This window comes from Opisthocomus hoazin, chromosome 1, assembly GCF_030867145.1.
Source record: "Opisthocomus hoazin isolate bOpiHoa1 chromosome 1, bOpiHoa1.hap1, whole genome shotgun sequence".
In the NCBI taxonomy this organism is placed as follows: Eukaryota; Metazoa; Chordata; class Aves; order Opisthocomiformes; family Opisthocomidae; genus Opisthocomus; species Opisthocomus hoazin.
The window spans coordinates 33,526,812-33,551,341 of record NC_134414.1 but is presented as its reverse complement, the minus strand read 5'-3'; the positions used below and the strand labels follow the sequence as shown (position 1 = coordinate 33,551,341).

The following is a 24,530-nucleotide window of genomic DNA, read 5'->3' as shown; positions in this document are numbered from 1 at the left end:
TTACATTCACTGAAAAGATCTGACTGAAAGGGATCATTTGCAATGTGAGGGTAAGAGGAATTATTCAAGTCCATGATAGGGAGTCACCTTGACTTTATGTCCACTGAGAAGGACTTTTCATTGCCCAGCTTAGTCAAACCTCCAACTAGATGGTTGCATAGAGATGGGGTGCAGTTCTGCTCACCCTGATACTCCCATTGAGTTCCGGGCTTCAAGATGATACAGAATGGGACTCCAAATACTCAAGGTTTTATAGCAGTTGTTACTGAGTGCTAGAAGTTTTCAATAAAAAATTTAATATACTAGAATTCAAGTAAAAAAAAGATCAATTTGCTTATAAAATACATATTTGTTGCACTGTACCATGAACTTTGGTAGGAGTGTACATGCTAGGGTTTTCAAACGAAACTTAAAAGAGTGGGACCTGGGAATCAAAATCCCTGAAACTCCACTGAAAACCATTGCCTCAGTGCTTTGAAGAAACAGCTTTTTATTGCATAGTTGTATTTTACCTCAAAATTGTAGAATTTTAGGAGGTTGGGTGTCTGGCTTGAGACCTACCACAAATGAAACTGACCTCATCGTAACCCTTAAAAAAACCCAACAACCCAACAGTCTATGTGAGAAACTGCCACAAATATTTTGGCAACATTTACCAGTCTGAAAGTCAGCCTTTTAGGGCTGACCTAGCATGAAGACTGAAACACATGCCAAGCCGTAACTCCCCTCCGCTTTCCAAAACTGCAATTGTCTCAATTTTTTGTAATCCACAACCCAGTGTCTTAAGTCCAGTAGTGAATGTTAACGAAGTCTTGACCTGCAGAGTGCTAATTTCCTCCGGGACCACTAAGGGAATAAACCTCTTCTATAAACGCCAGATCCTGTAAACTGAGAAGTTCATCACTGCAACACCTAGAGTGGGACAGAAAGTGCCAGGAACGGAATCCAGAAACCCTTAGTAGGGGTGAAATTCTGCCTCCAGAGTCAGGAAACAGAGGATGGAGACAGTGTGATTATAGTCCGTTTTGAGAAGTTTTGGTTGGGCATGAAAAATCCCATCCTTTAACATCTTTGTCTTTTCTTTGTCTACAGTCCTGAATCCTCTGCTAAGCTAGGTCTGTCTTCTGTCTCTCAAAAACCAGCAGGACTCCTTAATTTACATTATAATGCCAGAAGGAACTGCAGTGGCATCTATCCTCTTTTCTTCTACAATTGCACAGAAAAAGGGAGAGATCCAAAATACTGCATGAAAAGAACTGAATTGAGTACTCTTTTTCCCAGCAGCGCAACCTTATCACCAGAATTGCTGTTACGTAAAAAGGGACATATTTTTCTCCTCTCTCCCTACCCTACAGTGAAGTTCTGCCACTGCATAGACAGAAATATAGGGGGGAGGATAGAAATATCCTGTAAGTGACACCAGAATCTGTAGGACATTCACATGGGGCAATGATCCAAAGAGCCACTTCTTTTCGCTCACTCCCCTTTGGGCTGGAGAGCCAAACTCACAATCTTCAGCTGGTGCAGGAAAGATGATAGCCCAGCAGGCAGAACTCAGGGAGCAGAAAAGAGATTGAAATTTGAGCCCAGGTGTGGATTCACCAGGGAAATTGATGCGTTTGCTTCCTCTTCTGTTTTAGCACACATATGATCTGATGCGGTTCGGCTTTCAGCTTTCCGCTCTGCCTTTCTTCAGCGCGAGGCTGCAGCTATCGCCCTGCTGCACCATGTTCTCAGTTACTCAGACCATTGGGCAAGGCATGAGGAGGGGGTTCTGCTGCCTGTGTTTCCTTCTGCGAGGACAGAAGTTACAGCACCTGGAGGCTGCAGTTAGGTGGTGCTTAACCTTGCTGACATGAGCTAAGACGGTTAACCTTGTGCAGTCTGGACATACAGCACTAGGCATATTGAAAGTTTCCTTTGGGAGGGAGACACCTCCCAGTTAGCCACTCTGTGGGATTTATCAGGCTAAAAGATTTGAACACAGTCATAAAAATTCACTTTACATCCTCTTTTAAACTACCTTAAGTCCTATGTGAGATCTGGCCCAAGGCAACTAGAAGCAAGAGAAGTTTCTGCAGAACTAGGATTAATTTAATGTTCTCAGTGTTAGTTTGTTTTCGGCAACAAAGTAGTTTGCTAGTTTGGCTTCTTTGAAGAAGTCTCCTGCTACTTTTGTGTCCGACAGTCTTTGTGACCACTGCTATGAAAAACTATTTAAGGAAAGGCTTGAAATTCTGGGAAATTTAACCTATGAATATTTTCGCTATATCGTTATCTTTAAACCAGTATCACAGCCTCATAAGCATAAGAAAGGAATTAAAACTTGCCTTCTCTTTTCAATAAACCCTATAGAGGAGCTAATGTGAAGCACAGGTAACAGAGATAACCTTAGTAAATGCCTGAACTTAACACCTCATTCATTGAAATCTCTGAAATGCTTGGAATTTAACACAGCGAAGTCTCCTTGTCACCATAATTATGCAAAAGACCAGAACAAAACAGAGTCAAATGAGACAAATATATAAAAAGAGCCTAGAGTTTGTGGTAGCTTTACTTACTATCTTAATTATATATTTCCTTCAAATGTTTCTTTTTTCCCTCCCTGGGACAGATGGAATAAATTAATCTTAAATGCAGCATAAAATCTATTCCAGATCCTCTCATATGCCAGTGCTTAAACATAACTAACCAGAATAATAAAAGTCAGAGATGGAAAAGATCTATTAGCTGACCACCTAAAAATTTACATACAGAAATGTATCAATTTAACTAAACCTATTTCTAAATGTTTAAGGAGGTTTGGTTACATCTTAAATCAGTTCAACAGCAGCTAGAGGCAATTTATTTCACTTTGAAATTGCACTTAAAAGCAAATGGAAGTGACTTGCTTTTAAGCACAGTTGCGCTAACTAAATAAATGCCTGTGGGTAAACTAAGAATCAGAGAGGCAGCAAGGTCTGCCCAGTCCCAGTAACACATACCACCAGTACCAACTTTGGGGGGCTCAGGGTCCTCCGTGGCCATCACGGTTGATGGAGAATAAATATTGACTCAGAGGTCCAAGCTAGGAATCAAGATATACTGAATTGTTGCCGCAGTTTTGCCTCTCCTTAGCCTTGGATGAATCTCTTAATGACACAACGATGTCTGAAGACATGTTAATGCCCCTTACCTGAATACAACGATTCAAATATGAGCAAGCTGAGAACCAGCTCATGCCATGGTCACTTTCACAGCCAGATACAGCATTTTTTGGTCCCGGTCCTAAAAGAAATCATATGCATTTAATTTTGTGAGTAAATTGATTTGAATGACAGTTTATCAGTCACAAAGGACAGAAGAGTTTGTTTCCGTGTATGTATATTTCCGAGGGAAGCGATCGTGCCCCTGCTCTCTGCACTGCTGAGGCCGCACCTCGAGTACTGTGTTCAGTTTTGGGCCCCTCACTACAAGAAGGACATTGAGGTGTCCAATGAAGGGCAACAAGGCTGGTGAAGGGTCTAGAGAACAAGTCTTTTGAGGAGCAGCTGAGGGAACTTGGGTTGTTTAGTCTGGAGAAGAGGAGGCTGAAGGGGGACCTTACTGCTCTCTACAACTACCTGAAAGGAGGTTATAGTGAGGCAGGTGTTGGTCTCTTCTCCCAGGTAACTAGTGGTAAGATGGGAGGCAATGGCCTCAAGCTGTGTCAGGGGAGGTTTAGATTGGATATTTGGAAAAATTTCTTTACTGAAAGAGTGGTCAGGCAGTGGAACAGGCTGCCCAGGGATGGGGCCAAGCTCTTTTCAGTGGTGCCCAGTGACAGGACAAGGGGCAATGGGCACAAACTGAGGCACAGGAAGTTCCGTCTGAACATGAGGAAGAACTTCTTCCTTCTGAGGGTGACGGAGCACTGGAACAGGCTGTCCAGGGAGGTTGTGGAGTCTCCTTCTCTGGAGATATTCAAGACCCGCCTGGACAAGGTCCTGTGCAGCCTGCTGTAGGTGACCCTACTTCAGCAGGAGGGTTGGACTAGATGACCCACAGAGGTCCCTTCCAACCCCTACTATTCCGTGATTCTGTGATTCTGTGGTGGAGTCTCCATCCCTGGAGGTGTTCAAAAAACGTGTAGCTGTGGCACTTTGGGACATGGTTTAGCAGGCATGGTGGTGTTGGGTTAACGGTTGGACTTGATGATCTTAGAGGTCTTTTCCAACCTCACTGGTTCTATGATTCTGAACTACTGTGTAGGTGCCTGTACAAGGACTGTTCCGTGTGAGCAGTTTTTATAGAATTTTTTCCAAACTGGCATTTAGCAACTTGCTGGGGGAAAAAATGGAAAAGGGATTGTAATTAAAGGGGCTTATTCCATACCTAAAGCCTTATATTTATGGTAATGTTTATGTGTAATCCTCCACATAAATTGAAAAATCATTTATACTGCTTACAAAATGACATGCATGCAAACCTAGCCAGATATTCAAAACAGATTAAATACTTGTACTTTCCCATACAATGATTTTTTTCTAATTCTTCGTGAATAGTACAGGCTGAAACATTCTTCTAAAGATCACTGGAGACAAATCGTGGATGGACTTCCTGTGACGCCGAGAGGCCGCAGGACTGCACACAAGCCCGGCATCTCTTCACAACAGAGTGGTGGGAATTCACCAGTTTCATAGTAAGAATTTCTGGCTTTGGTGCCCAATTGTTGTTCCTACAATATGCTAACAACACCTTGACAGCTCTTCCCAAGGCATTCTCCTTTCCTTTGATTTTACAAGTGTCCTACCACCGCCAGATTATTGCAGAGAACTGGGGCCATACACTGTTCGAGACAACAGTGCCATGAGCTACACCCAGAGTGAGCCTGTCAAACAGTGTTAGATGTTACTATTAATTTGTGTTCCTGTATGCCTGCATATGGGTTAACATACCACCAACAAGCATGAATATATCTTGAAATGAAGGACGTCAATGCCATGCAATATAAACACTGCTAAAAAAGTACTGGTGGCAAACTAAACCTCTTCAGCACTTCTTAGGTCATTGTAAGATTTTCTTCTGTAGTGCATTTTATGTCTCAAATATTGAGGTATTCACTATTTTTCTTCTGTCTTGCAAGGCACAAATAAAAAAAAGTAGAAGAAAATAATTATTTTTTAAAAAAACTTTTTTTTTTTTACTTCTGATCGCTTTCTGCAAGTGGCCATCTCCTGCAGCTGACAGTAATTTGGTAGGTGGAGAATTTTGAAGAGAAAATTTCAATTCCTCAAACCTGGTATTTTCCACAAAGCATTCATGGATGAGGTTTCCCAGTTCTGGGGTTGATTTATTTTTCTAAGTGTCCCACAATACCCAGAGCGTGGGGGACACAGAAGATCACCTCCCAGTTCTGTGCTTGAATCTGATCCAGAAGAGGCAGGGGTGCTTGTCTTCCAGCTTGGAGACACAAGCTAACAAACCAGTTCGGCCACCTCCGCTTGTCATCTGCTACAGCCCAAATGACCAAGTGGATTAAAGAAAGACTCATGTTTTGTCAGAGTGAGAGACTGGTTCACACCTATGTGGGTGAATGTTTGCATGTATGGAAGTGATGGAGAAACAGAGAGGTGTTCACCTCCAGATACAAAACACACGGGCACACGTGATGCGCAGAATACAGGAGCTCACCCACAACTTTTCCCCTCACTCCCACGTTATTGAATACGACTGCCCTGCTACCGGTACGCTTTCCTACACCAGCATTTCTTCACAGGCAGCATTCAAAAGGCTCCTTTCGCGTCACATCGTTTTTTGTCATCACTATAGAAATTCTCGTGAGGTTGGAAAACCATCCCCTGCCCACTTCTGCGCGTAGTTTTGAAATTACTCTATTGGATGTAATGAGCAAGTGCTAGGAGGCACTAAGGGAGGCTGGAGAAGGCTCAGCACAGCGAAAGACTTCCCGTAACAAGCTGTGACAGCGGATACTCCAGAGCCACGCGGGTGGTGAGGACCCCCACCCAAGAGGCTCTCTTAACTGCCACTGGGTACGGGGCACTGCACCGCTCAGCCCTCCTTCCAGCTGGGAAGCCAGCAGCGATGCTATGAAGGTGCTGGAGCGCTGTCACCCGAACGCGGTGGCCCGTCGCCGAGAGCGGGACGGGGGTGTTTGGGGGGGGCACCGGACGATGCAGGGGGTCCCTTTCCCCTCCGACCGGGCGGCGGCGGCAGAGGGGAGGGGGGGCTCGGCGCCCGCCGCGGGCGGGGAGGGGGAGGCCGGGCCGGGGGAGCGGCTCCGAGTCCCGGGCGGGAGGGCTGGGGCGGGCCGGGGGCCGCGGCCGGCCCTGTCAGAGGGCGGAGGAGCGGCGGGGGGAGGTGGCGGCAGCCGCTGCTCCCCCGCGGGAGGGACCGAGGGAAGCAGGGCGGGGGAGCGCGGAGCTCCGCCGCCGCCATGGAGAAGCAGCCCGGCGGCGAGGACGACTGCGTGGACTCGGGAGCCGAGACGGGCGGGTGAGTGGCCGGGCACGGGCGGGGGGCTCGCCCCGTGTCCCCCGGGCCGGGCCGTGGCGGCGGAGCGCTGGGGAGCTCCCTCCGGGGCCGGAGGGCTGCACTTGTTGCCGGGGGTGCGGCTGCGTGTCCCGGGCTGAGCCTCCCCCCGCCCCGCGGCACCGCAGCCGGGCAGCTCCCGGCTCAGCGCGGTGCTGGCTGCCCCCCTCCCACCCCGGGGGTCCCGTGTGATCCCCCCGGGAGGGGACCTCTCCTGCCGCCGGCATCTCCGTGCTTGGGCGGCGCCGGCCAGTTCGCCTCCTCCTCCGGCTGGGCAGGGGGAATCACGGAATCACAGCATGGTAGGGGTTGGAAGGGACCTCTGGGGGTCATCTCGTCCAACCCCCCTGCCGAAGCTCCCCATCATCCTCCTTCTGCACACGGGGAGGAAGATGCGAAGAGGCGGTGGCTTGAAGCTGGAGCTCCAAAGCACGTTGTGCTGCCTCAGCGGTGGGGCCCAGCGCTGGGCTCGGTGGGCTGTAGGCACGTCGGTCGGGGCTTGGTGCCGCACCATCCCTGTGTCCCAGGACAGGCTGGAAGCGTGCCCAGCTACCTACGCCGTCCCAGTGGCGGGGACACCCAGGCAACATGAGGCAGACGGAGCTGACTCCTTAGAAGGACCATCAGAGAGCCACAGAAGCAGGTTGGATTTGTAGGCATGCTGGAGCTGGGTTGCTGGTGTCATGGCATTTATCGTTCTGACCTGTGGAGTGCTGTAAACTTTGCTGGTGATTGTCCAACCTCTAAGTGTCGTATCGGAGTCAAGGAGAATGCCATTTTTTCTGTCGTTGTGTCCCTGCTGCCAGAGGTGTGCTACGTTCGTTGGCTGGATGATTTCTCCTAAGGTCATGGAGCTGCAAGGGAGATCCATGGGATCCTCCGTTCAGCTCCCACCTTCAGCTCATCTCTGTGGAAGAGGGCGAGAAGTGCTTTCCAGCCTGACATGCTGCTGCTGTGTCGTCTTGGCTGGAATGACAGTGTGCCTTTGCTACTTCTCGGGCTCCAGAGGGACAAAAGCAGGTTGCCCACCCCTCTTAGCACTGTTGTCTCCTAGGTCTTTGTGCTCCTCTTTGCTTTCCCAACTGTATCCCTCCCTGCTCCTTGCCTGGTGTATTTCCTGTGGTCTCTAGTCTGGCTGTTGCATGGGCACGAGGTTGTACACACGGACAGAAGCTTCGCTTTGCAACAAGGTCAGCATTCCTGTTCTTGCTTGGACTCTTTGCCTTCTTCCTACCACAAGAGCACGTACTGAGGTTCAGGGAGAAAGACAGTACCCTAATCTCAGACCGACACTGGTGAAGAATAGCACCTGCTGTTGCATCAAGGCACCGCGCTGGTGCGTGAGACTGAGAGCATAACAAAACTGTAAAGGCAGTTCTTTTTTGCAAAGTGGTGTCAGGTGCACGGAACCAAAACTAAAGGAGCAATATTACAAATTTTTTTTAAAAAAAGTTGACATGCAATATAGCAATCTTTTTTCATACATCCAGCTATTAATTCAAGTTGGTATTTTTATCTCTTCTGTGCTCTGGGAAGTTAAGGACTTTTTCTGTCACCTTAAGTAGTTGTAGTATTGTGGACATGCCTAATAGGGAGAGTTTTAAAATGTTTTGTGTGACATGAGCTTAAAGGAAAAAAGCCAGATCTCTTTCCAGATAATGAGATAACAGGGTTTTAGTTCATCTTTGGGGAATGTAGGTAAAAGGAAGACAAAATAACTAGTGAATTCATGGCTGGTTCAAAGCTCAGAAAATCCTTGATGGGTCAAGTCACTATTAATTTGCTGTGTTTATCTGGAACAGAAAAACCTGGGTTTCCTTGGGAGGGGCACTTGGAAAGGTTTGCCCCAGCTAGTGACATTAGCCTTTAGGCCTCAGCGACCAGCGTGACAGCTGCTTGTGTCTGGTGTCGGTGAGGTGCTAAAGCTGATGGTTTTATGCAGCATCCCTGTCCCAGGCTTGACACTGGAAAGTGCAGGTCAGCGGAAGAGTCTGTCTGAGGAATGTGAACAACGACATATGGCAGTTAATAACTGCGGTGCTTTGCACTGAAGTTTATTTTGAAAAGCAAAGGGTCTCTGCATTTCAATTATTATTTTTAGTTCTGTTTAGCAGCTATTTCAGTCTGATAAGCACGTTGCGTATGTCTCTTTCACAATGTTTATATTTCAGCTTTCTCACCAAACCAACTGTTCACAGCACTTGCTTTTCCCTCTTACCAGATCTGCTTTTTGCTTTGTCTCGGTCCCCTCGTAGCTGTTGCTAAATTGAGCTGTTTTCCTTTTTCTTCAGTTGCTCAATGGTAAAAAAAAATTAATTAACTATTTTGAAGTTCAGCCATCATCCTCTGAAAGCATAAGGAGAGACAACCGTCAGAGTAATTCAGTAGCAGTTCTACATCGAGTGGTTCCTTACTGTCACTCAAGGAACAGTAGTGGATAGTGGCTGTAGTAAATCCAGGCGCTGCAAGCACTTGTCATCATGATGATCGTGTGTAATGATGTGTGAGCTTTTATACAGAGCCTGGACCGCTGAAGCTGCTTATAGCAGCTAACCAATCGAACACACCGAGTACTCTATGGGGCATATGGTCCGTAAGGTTTTGTTGCAGCTTCCAACTACAAGAGCAGGCAAAACTCGGTGCTACTGGCAGGGTCGGTTACAGTTTGAAGCCTTCATTTTTCTAATCCGTTGGGAAATACTTTCCTCTTACTGCATTTGCCTCAGTAAATAGGGTTGGCAAACAGGCTGCTGAACAAAAATAGTGTATTCTGAGTTCCTGAATCCAATAAGAATGGATTGAGCTGGGGTTGTCAAGTGCCTAAATAAAGGGAGTAGAACATATAAGCCAATTAGTTTATATTGGCTATTTATTAATGAGATTTGAAAGAGTTTGACCATCCTTGGTCTGAGAGACTTTGCCTGTACAAATTGTATCTTCTCGGGAAATGTATTTTTTAGGCTTTTTAGTATAAAAACCTTATTTCATCTGCTACTGCAATCTTTTAGCCCAGAAGTATGGGAGACAGAGAGCTTTCTCTGGTAATAATTTCAGTAGTGGATTTGTACTATAAAACCTGACATTTAGGAAGAAGAAAGTGGTTTTAATTTGGTCTTTGATTAGAAAGCAAACAGAGGAAAAACAAATGGAAGAAAGAAATTGAAGGGAGGAGAAATATGTATGTTTAAAGAACTGTAGATAAATGGTAAAGAAAAACAAAAAAGCTAGAAAAATTAATATGAAGTTACTTAAAATTAGTTGTAGAAATGTTCATTTTCATATTTTCTTGGTTTTACAAGCCATGCAAATGCTGTTACTTCACTATCCTTACTCTGAATAGCAAAGCAAAGTTTTTTGGGGTTGAAACTCCCAAGATGACAAACTGAAACAATTTTAGAATGTCAGGCATGTAATTTGGAAGCGATGAGACAGTTTCTTGCTGCCACTGATGTCAGTGGTGAAGCATCAGTTGAATTCATTGTATTCAGGACTGATATCCAGAGACGCGTAGTGAGTGTGGAAAACAGGTAGTTGCTTAGACCTGAAGTCTTAAATTTTTGATTACTGTCTTTTATTTGGTCCTGTTAGCTGTCTTCAAACATAACTTCTGTAGGAATGCTCTCTGCTATCTATCAAGTGTAGATACCTGAACCGAGCATAACACTTCAGTGAGACAGCTGGCATTAATGAAGATTTCAAGGTATGTGACAATTCCCAGCAGAACATCGCTTGTTCTCTTAGGCAGCTGTGAGACCCCATGTCTTCAGAGGTTCACACTTTAATCATGAGCTTACTGATAATATCAAAGTTTGCCTAAACAGTTTTCTCCTTCCTCACTTAGAAGTCATTCAAAGTTTTGAGAAGTTGTAACTTCTAACTTGAATGATTTGAATTTTCATCTTTTCCACTTACCTTTGAAATAATATGTTAATCTTTTTAGGGAAAGTGGGAGACGTTATTGAAGTACAAGTTTGGGTTTTCTTTCTATAGAATAGGTTAAAAACCTTAATACTGAAAATGCAAGCTGAATTCATGAGTAGTTAATTGCTGAGTATTTGATGAATTTTAGGAAGAAGGAAAATTATGCTGTCTCTTTGGTAGCAGACAGCTGCCAAAGAACAGTTCAATGATATATTGAGAAACCTATTGCAAAACAAATAAACAAAAGATGCTTGAAGTTTAGGGCACTGTACCATGCAGCATCTATTTTTCACATTTGTTTAGCAAAATCTGTTACTCTTTGATGACAATTATATTCAGGGGAGTTATTCTCTTCTTCTCATTTTCTCCTGTGGTTCTATCCCTCAATTTTGCAGAGATTATATTAATTTTTTGACTGTGCTATATTTGTTTGTTGGTTTTCCTTGTGGCTCTCACCAGCTGCATGTGTGACTCTGGCCAAATCACAAATTCCTGGAGCCTTTGCTAACTTCTCTGTTCAGCAGACAAAAAAATTATTTCTTCCTTTGCTGCAGTTCTGTAAAATGTGTGAGACTTTGAAACAGAAAATACAATTGCTAATAGGAGACAAGGCAGCCTAGAAAAAAGAGTTTGTACTCCACTTAAAGGAAGAAGTATTAAGAAAATTGGAATTCATGTGTTTCCTCAGTTAGAATGGGTTGCTTAAATTATCAAATGAATAGTTGAATGGTTTATTGGGGTGAGAGTTTGTTTTCATGTCAGATGTTTCTAGCTTAAAGGGATTAAACATTTATGACTTTGTATCTGTATGGTAGTCCTTCAATATGACATGTCAGTCTCTTGTCACATATATCATCCATCTATGAGAAACTCTCAGGAATAGAAATCACTGCTGCTGAAACCTATTTTAAGGCCTGTTTTTGCCTTGGGGTTTCTTTTTTTTTGCTGAGACTTTCACTTCCTATATATCCATCATTCCAGATGTGCCAAGGTAGACAACTTGTCTCTGATTTGACATTCAAGTAATATAAAGTTAAGCTATTTGTCACAAATTGGAGTTGAGGCACCATTTCTAACCAGATTTAGTCAGTGGAGCGAAGCTGTTTGGTTGAACCTCAGGGTATGCAGACCTGCTAGCGCATGGCACTGGGGCTAGGCACCAAAATTGAGCTTGAAACAGATTTTAAATCACATGCTGCTGGCCAGGAGGTCTGTGCTGATACCCATGATGGCCAGGTCCCAGGAAGCAGTGAGGTTCCCCTCAGCTAACTGTAGCTGTGTGAAAGTTAGGCAATTGGTATAGATTAGGCTTCTTCTGTTGTTAGTTAAAAGCACCAGGACCTCGGGAAGGTGAGGATCCCCTGGCTTTGGATGGGCGGGTATGTGCCACCCGAGTCCCGATGGGTCCCTCTGGGGAGTGCTCTGCGAATGGAATGAGTGGTGAGCAGGGTGTGCAGGCAGGTGTGCTTACTAAAGCCCCACGAGATGCTTTTTGAAAGATTACAAACAACCCTTCATCCTTCTACAATGATGATAATGATAATGTCTCTCACATGGGGCCTCAAGCACTGTTGGTAATAAGCTCTTGAGTGCGGTAGTTGCAGCTGAGGGATGGGAATCCATCATCTGACTTCATCACTCCACTAGAAATCCAGTGCAGAGTGTTTCAAGACAAAATGCTCTGAATTACTCCATTGCAGTTGTCTTGATTACAGAAGTAGAAGTACAGTGAAGGTAATGGATTTGCATTGGACTGGTATTAGTGAAGCAGATTGTAATCTGACCCACAGGAATTTGGTGAGAAGAAACCCAAGACAGAGCTACAGAGCTAAATCTTCTGACTCACACATTCTGCTTTAACTGCTATTGAATCCTCCCGAGTGCCCCGTGGAGCACTTTCTGGGGGTGGGAAGGCAAAGAAGCTGTTAAATACAGCTCTTAATATGAAACAGTGAAATTTGAAACAGTAGGTAGAAAAGGCGGGGGAAATGTGAAGCCAGCTGATGCTGTTCCATCAGTCCTAGGCAAGTTACAGCCACACCAGTGCATTAAATGGCATGTGGGGGTGTCCCTGAGCACCAGGACAGAGTTGTCCATATTGTTGAATGCTTACAATGGCTGATGGCACCAGTTTGGATGAGGTCATCTCGCTCTCTCCCATGTGAATCTTGGGTGTGTTTTACCATGGGCCAGGGATACTTTTTTTACCACGTTAGCATGGCCCAGGGACCACTTGCCAATCTGTTTTGGAAGGCAAGAGGTTTTAATGGTACAGGTGCAGATGGTTTCATGGCCGTTGGCCTGAGTCCCAGATGGTTCTCTTGAGCACATTTGTTTATTGACGTAGATGTCACCGCTGTAGCTCTGCTAACATGATGCTGTGCCATGGCTGATAAGCGTGCTGAAGTAACCCAAGCACAGCATGATGCTGGTGTAGCTACATTGCTTGTGTGATTCAGAGGTGCAATGTAGTTGTGCTTCTTATCCGAAGAAACAGGTTTAGAGTGCTTTTATATACCATACTCAATAACTGCAAGTTGTGCTAGCAGTTACTGGTATTCAGTGGGCTGTTTCCCTTTCTTGGGTGTTTTGAGGCTCTGTATTACTAATCAGCAGTGCGTACTGCAGGCTGATCTCAGAGGATTGCTCAGGATTGTTTGTGCTCGTGATGGTTTTAGGCTCTCCAATAACGCACAGTCCTGATCCTTCAACGGCACTAGTGGGAATTGAGGTCCCACATTTATCTCAAGCTTCTGGATTCCTATTTTAATGTTTCTTGACATCTTCACAGCTCCTCTTTGCTGGTGGGCTGACCGTTGAGCACAAATTCTTTGCAGGCTGATGTGTCTTTTGACTGAGTGATAAGCCCTCCTTTTCAGTACCTCCCATTGCTTCAATACCCTTTTTGATCATTATTTTTCCTCATTAGGTGCCTATAAAGGGAACAGTCCTCCATTTGTTCAGTTTCTGTACTGAATATCTCTTTGCTTTTATCTATAATGTAGTATCTATCAGGGGAAATAACTTGCTGCAAGATAATGTAATTGGCCTGGAACCTCAAAGCCCCAGTATGGCCCCAGTCTGTCACCATTAAAGCCCACAAGTGCTTTGCTCTTGAGTTATCCTAATGGGAAAATTCTCTTGCAAGGGAACTGATAGAAGCCAACACTTGGGTTTTTTAGAAATACGGATGGAAAGAACAGGAAGGAGCAAAGTTGCTTGATGTCCAGAAAGTCTACATTACCTAGGAGATGTTTATTTAGGTACTTAATTTTTCTAATGCATGATCTTATCAAAGGGAATGTTTGTTGTGTGTACTAGTCTAAAAAGCTTAAAAGACTTATAGAATCTTCAGAATTTAGTATGCTAAGTAGCTGACTGTAAGGAAAAAAAACGCATTTTTTAAGCCGCTTACCACCACGTCCTGATTCTGAACGGTTTGCGCTAAGGTTTTGAAAATATGAAGCATTTTACTAACACTGTTATTTTTGTTCTGAAGGACTAGATTCAAGACAAATTCTAGGAAAGAAAAGCAGTCAGAGGTAGGGCAAAAGGTAATTCAGGATGGCCCTGAGAGCACATAGAGAGACTCCTATTCATCCTATTTGGTTTTAGGCATGTAGCTGAGGGTCCTACATTAAGAATGTGGTTTCTGTAGGCTTCATCTCTGGACACCAGCTAGGGAGAAACACACTTCAGCCCTCTCTTTTTATTGACTGAAGAGGGAGCTTAGGGAGGGTACAGTCTTCATTTTGGCATCTGAGGTTGACATGAGCCTGTGAGCTTAATTACCCTTTTTTTAATTCTGTATGTAAGTTATGCAACAAACATGAATTTAATATTAGCTTGAACCATATTAGAATTACAAAAAAAACCCAATACAATTCTAAAGCCTATTAAAGTGTGTCTGTGCAATTAGTCTCCAAGAACACTGTTGTCTCCTCCTTTCTCACTCCTCATCTTTTTATTTTTCCTCTTGTCTCACTTTTCATGTCCTGCCTGTACAAAGACTGCCACTTCCTCAGTTCAGGACTCATTAATTCTCTGTGTCCTATAACGTGCCTACAGCACTTTGGGATAATAAAATAACAGTGTGAAGCAAGAGAAAGCTGCTGCTACTTGCAGTAAGCAAAAGGCGAAATGTTCTCTTGCTTCTATCTGAAATGCAAGCAGTGCAGATTCGTACTGAATTAGCCGCCAACTGCTGAACACAGATATATTGAAGGACAGCCCCGGGCTGTTTTCAAACAGAAGTGCAGACTAAATGAATCCTTGCTTGGGATGCTTGGGGGCAGCTGGATGTATATTGCTTGCCTCTGGGCCTGTGAAGAGTGACATGTTGCACAGTTTCAACACTTTCCAGATACACGTGGTGCTAAATGATACCAGCGTGACTTGCTGCTGAAAAGACCATGCAGCTTTAAGGCCCGCACAGCACTCAGCCAGCCGCTGGGATCTCTTCCCCTTGGTCCATGCCCAGAGCCGGACCGGTGCTGTGGACATGGCCCAGCAGCAGGAAGAAGGAGGTCTCTTCCTCTGCCTGTGTTCTTACTGCCTCTGCCTTTCTCAGCTACACAAGGTCCTGGGGGAGGTTGGTTGAGTGACAGCATTTTATTCATGGAGGAGGTGCTATGTAGCAGGTATATATGGGGCGACTGAGAGGGGCTGCTAATGCCCAAATCCTGTGGTCTCTGCCATGTGTGACATAAAGATGTTTCCTTGCTCCCTGGCGTTATCAAAGTGGCTGGGGGTGCAGGATTTAGTAAAGGAGAGAGAGCAAGAGAGAGCTGCAAGCCTCCATCAGCAGCTCTCTCCCCAGCGTTGCACAGAACTCTTTCAAAAGCTTTGATAACCTCATGGTACTTGATGGTGGATTTTTTTTCATCATCTGAAAAATGCAGATTGCGTCATCTTTCACTGGTCCAGCAGGATTGGCAAGAGCTGGGGGTATTTCCTCATGGTCTTTCTCACCTAAACCAGCAGTCTTAGCATCTGATCTGCAGGATAGTGAGTGCTAAGCACAGAGCTGTGAAATATTGGGATGACTGTAATTTCTTTGTTTCTTCTGCAGAGATATGTCCATATTAAAATCGAAAGCAGCCACTGTAGTTATGTGAAGTTGATGTCCTTTATTCCCTTGGATGCTTGAGAGCCAAGAGCACGAAGGTATCCTGAGAATATGCTTAGATGGTATCTATTTCCAGACAAATATCTTAGGAGTCAAGGCTCGCATGTTTTCGTAATTGAAAGCAATATTGCAAACTTGTTGCAATTATTTATATAAAACAAGCATTGAAATTTGGAACTGTGTTAGGGCTCCACAAACAGTTTGCCTGTTATTTTCAGGGCACTGCAGGGCGTACGTGCAAGATGGTAGTTGTGGCAGAGAGCTCTGCCAAGTGGGGTCTGTTTTGGGGACCCAGAGAATAGGGGAATGGAGACTGTGTGACTGTGAACTCCAAAACCAAACACTCAGAAGTCATAGGTAGAGCCTCAGAAGTGGTAACGAATTATTTTGTTTTTAAGAAAGAGTAGTCAGTGTTGGCATATTTATTTTACCGTAGTGTTTCTGAGTGTTTAGGACATAAATGGGCCATGTTTATGAGCGTTAATCAGCCTGGAATGGGGTTTTGAGGAGTACAGGATTATATGCAGCTGCAAAATTAATTGTACTCTTACTCAAAATACTTAACTGCCCTGACTTTCTCACGGGTAATCCAGTATGCACTGAAGTAGAACCGGTGGGTGTATAGTTTTACTGAGAGAAGTCTTGAAGCAGAAAAGAGGAAACCCCAAAGCAAACAGCTTTGTCATCTAAATGTTTATGTTTTGGTACTCATTATGTGTCTTCTCTGCCAGCTGTGACCAAAGAACAATAAAAATTCTGCTTTTTGAATGGAGTTCTCTTAAAAAAAGAAAATAATCTGCAAAGCAGCATTTTGAGGTTATAAGGTGAGGAACATAAGAAGCAGAGTCAAGACCTAGTAGACTTCTGCTCCTAATCTGTGTCTGAAGCAGCCTATTTTTTCCTTATAGAGAGCTTTCTGAGCTTTAATTTTTACACCTGAAGTTAAGTAGTGTGAATAGCCCCTAGATAAAACCCTAGTTGCTTTACTCACTCTGCGTAGGTGTTTTCAAAATTCATGTGAGATGTCAGTTTTTCTGAGGCCATGTTCTAAACCTGTTCCAGTTATGATCTGAGCACAGAAATAATGCTAAAGGGGTGTTAAACTATTTTGATATGCAGTGTGAATTAGATTTGTTATATTTTTCATTATCTCTTTTAGATGCAGTAAGGTCTAACTAAAATCTTTCTCTTGCAGGTCTGAGTACAGCCGTATGTCCTCTACCAGCAGTAAGTATAACTTTGAGAATTTTTTAAAATGGATTCTCATATTTTCTTTTTTCTGGTTGCTAATATTTATTAACATCAACCTAGTGTTATGATGGGCTTCACTTTGACACAGTAAAGCCGACGTTCCTTCTCTTCTTGGATCTATATCTAGAAAAAGTATAGAAAATTAAACTGATAGGATGTTTACAACCAAAATATGAGCCATGTGTAAGGTCATAAATATTGGAACTCACAAGGATGCAAGGCAAAATGAGAACAAAATCTGTAGACACGGTGTGGTGAGTGTCAGTGGGTCCTCCAGCCAAATAAATGAGTTTGCAGTGGTGAACGTTATTAGAGCTGGAGTATGCAGGAATAACTGAATGTTTATTGTAAGCTGATGCCAAGGAAGCACTTGAAAGCAAATTCTGTGAAGCACTTCTTTGATTTCAAAGATGTAGGTGCTATAGTGAGTGTCACAGTCTTTCTAGATGTTGACAATAGCCAGTTGAATTTCAGGTTATCCAACTGATAGAAGATGAATCCTGGTGTCCAGATTATTTTTTCTTTCTTTTTCACCAATGCAAAATGAAAATGTTTCAAGTAACAAGGAGCACTTTTCCAGTCCTCTATCTACCCACTCCAACCATTTACTTAGCTGTAGAACATACTGTACCCACAGCACTTTGGGAGGCAATAATGCTTATTCATGCACAGCTACTAGTATCTCTCTCTTGTCAAAGTGCAAGGTGATGCCTGTCTCCCTGATTCACATGTAGACGTGAGCTTTATTTATGCCAAGCAAGCAGACCAAAATTCACAGATGACAAATTATGTTTTATGATCTGGATCTTTAAGCACCATGAAAATCGGCGGGGAGGAAAGCTGTCAGTTTTTTCTCATTCACACATTCTGGCTGAAGCGTGGAGAGGGTTATTTTCCATCTCCCATGGTCTTCAGTAGAGGGCTTTCATTGATTTCAACAAGAGCTAGATCAGACAGTGTTCGTAATGTCTGGCTCCTGAGCTGATGTGACTAGCAGGGAGCTTGCTGTCTTTCCTCCATCTGCTCAGTTTGTGTGTTTGTATCTGAGAAAGACAGAATTCAGTGCAGCTAAATTCTGTTGTTTAAATAGATTTTTGGTTTCCCGCTGTTGGACGTGATTCTTGAAATGGCTGGGAGGCAAAATCCAGGCAATCAACCTTTCTGTGATAGTGAAATCATATTGGATTTCACTGGTTACACCAGATGTGTGCCCTACCACCCCCTCAGCTCACAATTTTGGGTGATGGCTTGGGGAACATGCTGCCAGCTTCCTCCGCTTTTAGGGTGGTGACTCATAATTATTTGCCTAGCAGAAGTGCTGATTTGGCAGATAAGTTCAGAAGACAACGTGTAAGTAAAGTATTTCTCATCTAAAAATATGGGGTTGATCCCTTACCAACTTTGCATGACAGCTGCACGTTTTACAAATAAAAGTAACGATTTACATTTGTAAGTCTTTGTTTTTATTAAAGGAGCTGTTTGCAAGGGTAATTTTTGGTTGTGTGGCAGCCACAGTGTGTCATGTTAACTGTGGTCACCTCAGTGTCTTGCTGGCCACGGCTGTCCAGAATATGTGGGGTTTACAGTTGTATTTCAGCACCAGTAATTTGTTGGTACAAGAAGGTATTACCATTCCAGCAAAGACACAAAAGTTCAGGAGACAGAACAGTCTCCAGCTTTCTCTTTTCTGCTTCCAGGGGAAATTATATTGATACGGCTTCACGAGTAGCAGTATTTAACTTTGCATTCTGTGGGGTTTGTGTGGTTGGTTTGGTCAGACACTGCGAGAGTAACAGGAACAGCTACACAAAAGAATTTCAGTAAAACATAAATGCTTTCATGTCGGAGGCTGGCAATCAAGGGGTGCATAATGCATCTGAAGAAAAGATTATTGGGGAACAGATATTAGGAAAAAAAGGTGATTTGGCCATTTTAATTTCTTTGGGGAAAAGATTCAGCAAGTGGTATCATTCATAGTACAGAAAGCAGTCTGATCAATGATGCTGTTGGGCTCTAAGATAATAAAAAGTAAGCTGTTGTAAATTAAAAAGCAAAGGATCTCCATTATCTAAAGCTGCTTCATCTGGAGCTCCTGTTCTAATGAAGTAGAGTTTATCTAAACCAGAATGATTACAGGCTAATTTGGGTTTACAGGGGTGTTATTCGGTGGTACCCATGAGGCTCCAATTTCAGTGTTTCATAAATGAATAATCTTCTAAATTTCTGGATGAACTCTACCGGACAGCAGTTTTCCACAGACATGCCAAGAAAAGGGTAAGAAAGATTTAGCAGGTGAATTAACTGCAGCTGGCTGTATCTACTCGCTGTGATGACGGCAGCTGAACAAACTGCAGGGCTTTGCACCAGTGCGAAAGTATACAGGAACCCTAGGCCTCCCGTGTCAGAAATAAAATCTCATCAGCTGCTCTACAGCAATGGAAGGATTGTTGTGTACATGCGTTATTTCTAGCACTTTTTTTCCCTGGGCATATGGCAGCAGTTATCGTGGGCGATGTACTGCTTCAGCAGTTCAAAGCCCTGCCTGGTGGATTGGTTGGACCTTGGGTCTTCTGCGGCATCTCAATTGTTTTCTTCTTCTTTGCCCTTGTCTCCTGGCTTCGGGTAACCCAAAAATGCTTTTTACTGGCAGCGTTTGTCTAACATTAGTGGTTTTGCACAGCAAGTACTTTGGGAAAGAGTACCCAAGTTTGCAGAGTGTGTTTATTTCTGCAAGAAAATGCAGCAGTTATCAGCTGCGCGGGCTCTGGCTGTTGTCAGGGTGACTGTGTGCCACTTTGCCTTTTCTTACAGAGCAGAATGAACAGGCCACGCAAACCTGTCTGCTGGATGCTGGGTTTTGAGGTATTACAGCTTTGAAAGGTCCAGCAGTGGGATTTCAAGGATGAGAAATGCTAAATTAATGTTGACTTTTTTTTTTTTTCCTGAATTCCAGTGTGTATAGCCACTTTCTCCTTTGTTCTTCAGCAAGCAGTGTGCTTTGTCTTATTAGGGTGTTTTGCCCACTGATGTTTCTTCATTAATCTAGAGAATGTATGAAGCTTCCTTTTGCTCATATTTTCAATTACCTTGTCAATTACAGTTTTCAATTACCATTAGGAGTCCCTAATCATAAATGAGAGGGAATTGTGCTAGGCACTTTACATACACAGAGGACACCTTTACCCAAAGTACATACTACCAAAATATGAAGACCATAGGTGGCATACGGATACAGACAGTTGGAATCACAAAGAAATAATTAATAAACATTGGTCAGCACAATAAGCAACAGTCTCTGCACATCGACATTTTAATTATCTTCAAATTGCTTTGAGCTATGTGTTTCAGGGATGATTTTCGATCAGGGAGGAGGAGTTTTGGTGGGGGCTGCTCATTTCCTGCTCTGCATAATCTTTGCGTTTATCATAATGGCCCTTCAGAAAGGCTCAAACCAGAAGCGGGCGTTTCGAAGCAAGACTTTTGTAATTTGTAACATTTGAAATATTCTATACCTAGTCAGCTCTGGCGCCAATTTAACTAGGTTGGCTTAGAAATAATTGTGGAAGTGAGGGAATTTTTTTTCTGTGACATTTTTCAGCTAGTTAATCAGTAGGGAGCTGCCTGGATACATGTTTGTACCCTTCCAGCTAAGTCAGTAAATGAAACGTAAAACTGGCCCTATGGGAGAACATACAAGTTAGCGGAAGATTTTAGAGCATTTGAGATAGTAAAACCCTGCAGCACGCGGTGGTTCATGTTGTGCTTCTCAATGAGGTAAAGGGCTTGTCACTCATCTGCTTTGCAGTTGGAAAGCTGGTAATTCACCTTCCCCTGCTCCCCTGGCTTTCATTTAGCAGTTGGGAAATGACTGAGTCCTTCTGGGGTGTTTTTAGCTTGTATTCTTCCAGGGTAAACCTGAGAGCTGGGTTATTAAAATTTTATTTCCGTGTTGTGCGTACTTCCCAACCACTTTCTGGTTCTAAAAATTAAGCACAGGACAGTTTCTTTTGGCAGATTTACAGATATGTGGGTTACAAACCGTGTTTCTTTTTTAATAAAACTTACCTTTAAGTTATTTTCTGTTTGGTATTCTGTCCTTATGCTAGTATAAATTCAGATCTTTGTTTTGGGATTTGGTCAATGTTTAGTCAGTGTCATCTGCATCGGCTCCCTTGGGCTGATTTTGGACTCTATTTTCTCTATAAGTGGCAAGAGTCCTCTCTTTATGGAGGGCTAGTAAGGGCAAGGCTCCTCTGATTCTTAATTCCGGAGGCAGGGTGAGGTGCTAAGGCTGTACCTTACCTCCATGCACCAGCTGTATGTTGAAATAAGCTGCCCTAATGGCACTTTGGATGGTAGATTTTATTTCCTGAGTGATGTTTGCTTTTTGTGCTGGAGCTGGCCATGGGGAACGGGAAATCACCAGCACTGGCGTACTCGCTGTTTATGAAAAGCCCCTTGACACCTCGTGTTTGTGTATGCACTCTGAACTAGTCCAAGGTGACATACCCTAATCGACGTCCTTTTTCTTTCAGACTTATTCCTAGTCTTTTTAGACACCTAGCAATTCTCATTAAAGACAGTTAGGGTAAGTTAATGGCATGTAGTCCAGTCACAATATTCAAATAAGAAACAAAATGGTTGCCCAAAAGACAATGCTCTCCTGAATTTGGGGTAAACCTTTGTTTTCCTGAAGCTGCGTTATCTTTCTTTGCTATTCAGTGCTGTATTTATCTGCTCTCATTTTGAGTGACTGTGTTTACTTTGAAGCCAGCTGTGAGGTGAGGGCCTCATTAGAAGTAGAAATTATGTATTTGTATGCAATGTCATTGTGAGGACCCATCAAAAGCTACTCAGGTGCTGACGTAGTCCATCAGGTAGGTTGTAGGTTGTGAGGGGTCAGTGTTAGGCCACCTGTGCCACCCCTGCCAAGGCACACGTACATAACAGTTTACACACCACTTTGATACCTTGTGTGTGTAACAATATTCTGCCTCTCTTTTGCTCTCTGGTTTGTCTCTTTTTCTCTTCTTCCCCACCTCCCTGCCCCACCATGACATCGCTTCTTGATGTTACCTGGCAAGAATCTTGCTCATCCCTTTCTGTTTGAGTTATTAGATTATAAGCATTGTTGGAAGGAAATGAGAAGAGAAAAATGTATCCCTGAATAAAAGAGAGAGATCTGGCCTGAGCACTAGGTCCTTTATAGAGGAGAGTGAAGTCAGTGTCTCCTGAAGTGCTCCCCTTTCTAATTCTTAAGAATTTTTGTTACCAAACATTCCAGAAAACAAGGGATGGGCAAAATGGGCACTAATGGAGCTTTTGACAACAAACAGAAGATGTAACCTTCCTGGTTGAAGAGATAACAGGAGCTGTAGGAACATAAGGATCTATAGTATTATGCAGATGCATAGGTGCCTTGTAACAATAGCATAAGGAGAAATGTCTGCTCATTACTTCTGTATCATTTCAAAACCTGGCTGCCTTCACTTTAACTGTTAAAGGTGATGAAAACCAGTCAGGAGCAGGAGGGGGTCTGGTTTTGATTTGGCATTTTAAAAATCTGTCACAAAGCTAAAATTTCATAATATGGTTGCCTACTTTAAGTTAGGTTAGTTCAGACTAGTTCTGACCCGGGCACTGCTGGGCTGGGTATCTTCTAAGTATATTGCTCCAAGCAATGTGATTTAATAGGTGTAAGGATCTAATTATATTCTTTTACTGCAATACGAAGACATACTGTAGTATATTGTTTATTACTTCCATAGAGAATTGAGATGCTTTTACAATGGCTGGCAATGAGCTGTATTAAACACAATTGTAAAAACGATTTATAGTGGGCTTGCCAGCATTATGCTGCATCTCCAGAAGGTGTTATTATAAAAGAAAAGCTAATTAAAGTATGAGGAAAAATGGAAGAGGAAATTGGACCCATATCATGTAGAGCTCTTAGCCTGCAGCATCTGTCAATGTTGCAAATTCAGGTGTTTGATATAGCAGTCAAATCTGAAGTGTCAGCTCCTGTGGAAAATGCAGCGAGCATCTTCTGCATATCTTCCCTGGCCTGTGTTATGCTGCTAAAGAGAAAGCAATGCTGTTTCCCACTGTGGATGTGTGAAGAAGGAAAATGCCATTGCTACATGCCACCTAGCAGTCTGTGGCTGTGCAAAACACGTTTATGTAGCTGCTTGTCATCAGATTCCACCACGACGAAGGAGCAAAAGCTTGCATACAGGATATAAATGTATAGTACTGAGCAACAGAAAGCTGAGGTTGGAAAACACCTCTGGAGATCGTCTAGTCCAAGCCCTCTGCTGAAAGCAGGGGCAATGAGAGCAGGTTGCTCAGGGCAATGTCCCATCATGTTTTAAATATCCCCACAGCCTCTCTGGGCAACCTCTTCCAGTGAGTGACCACCCTCACTGTAAAAAAGTATTTTCTTATGTTTAAACAGAATTTCCTGTATTTCAGTTTGAATCATCAGCCCAGAGCAACATCAGCAGTCCCTGCTGCTCTCCAGTCCCTAATCTGCCCTCTCAGTTGCATAATTTTTAACCACCTTCTTCCTGGTTTGCTATAGTATTTGATCACACAGCACCATCGCCCCTCCCAGCCCCAGCAGCATCCAAGTCTCATCCACAAGCATCCACAGATGATACCTCCTGGTTTTCAGGAGCTGCAAATGGACACTTGCCGATGTCAGGAACGGCATGGAGTTATCACTGCTGCTGAGCACCATCGCCTGGAAACCATGCTGGAGATGTCGATATTGAGTTAATGTTATTATTTGCACTTTCACCTGTCGAGAAGCTGAGGTTAGGATGCTATTCTAGTAGGGAGATAGCATGTGGAGGTTGGTCTTACTGCACATGGTTATTTAGAAGCATAATGAGTAGAGAGGAAAAATACCCTTTAAGACATGACAAAAGATGCCCAGTGGCTGGAAAGAGAAGGTAAAAAAGAACTGAGGCAGTCACGTGTAAGGACACGCACAAACAAATGTGTAACTGTGCTTGAAATAAAATCTCGGTTTGATTTTTGCAGGTCAAGCATGTGGTGTTAACCACAAGCATGCCCTTCCCCTTCTGAAGACTGAAGTTCCTGTTTAAACGTATTTAGCTTAGAGTAACCCATGTATTTCTGTTGTTTGTTAAAATCAGAGTTGCATTCTGTGGGATCATTTAGCATGAACCAAACTGTGTGTCTCGTGGTTAAATTACTTACTGCTGTGTTAGCGCTAGCTTGGGATTTCTGTACCAAAAGTATTGGACCAAAGCTAACAAAATTCTATTTTTGTTGGTTTTGTTGTTCGTATGATCGTTGTATATTGTTTTCTGACCACATCCAGTCAGGTTTTTTTCCTATCATATAGATACCGCAGATAAAAAAAATCAGACAAGAATGACAATCTGAAGGTTTTTCTAGCTCCTGTTTTAAGCACATATAGTCATAATCAAAACCACATAAGCGAATATTTCCTCTTTCTTATTACCAAGCATGATTCAGAAGTGTAGGAAACCTTTGATAATCCCTGAGCTATCGAGTGCTACACAATTCTTGTAAAAATTTACAGGTAAGATCTCAGAGAAAGTTGAATTGGATTATTAGGTGATGTAGATTGAATTTCTCTCTGTGGAAGTGTTACTGCTGCTGTCCCAGAAAACCACGAGGAGCTAGGCAGCCCTTTAGGGGGTCTTTTACCCTGAGCAGTGGGTTTCAG

General features: G+C 43.4%; 1 protein-coding gene across 5 annotated transcripts in view; it reads left to right on the top strand.

Moving 5' to 3' along the window:
- The first annotated feature begins 6,019 nt into the window (after window positions 1-6,019).
- FAM124A (family with sequence similarity 124 member A) overlaps window positions 6,020-24,530 on the top strand; it is a 45,771-nt gene continuing 27,260 nt past the window's right edge. The window contains exons 1-3 of one of the 5 annotated variants that reach the window (XM_075421318.1): window positions 6,020-6,074; window positions 15,503-15,597; window positions 16,755-16,786. In XM_075421318.1, the coding sequence (XP_075277433.1) occupies window positions 16,771-16,786 (16 nt within the window). In that variant the 5' untranslated portion in view covers window positions 6,020-6,074; window positions 15,503-15,597; window positions 16,755-16,770. Of the gene's footprint in view, window positions 6,075-6,329; window positions 6,475-6,953; window positions 7,154-15,502; window positions 15,598-16,754; window positions 16,787-24,530 lie in introns of those variants that run through there. The other 4 variants (XM_075421300.1, XM_075421310.1, XM_075421290.1 and 1 more) reach the window with 4 other exon arrangements.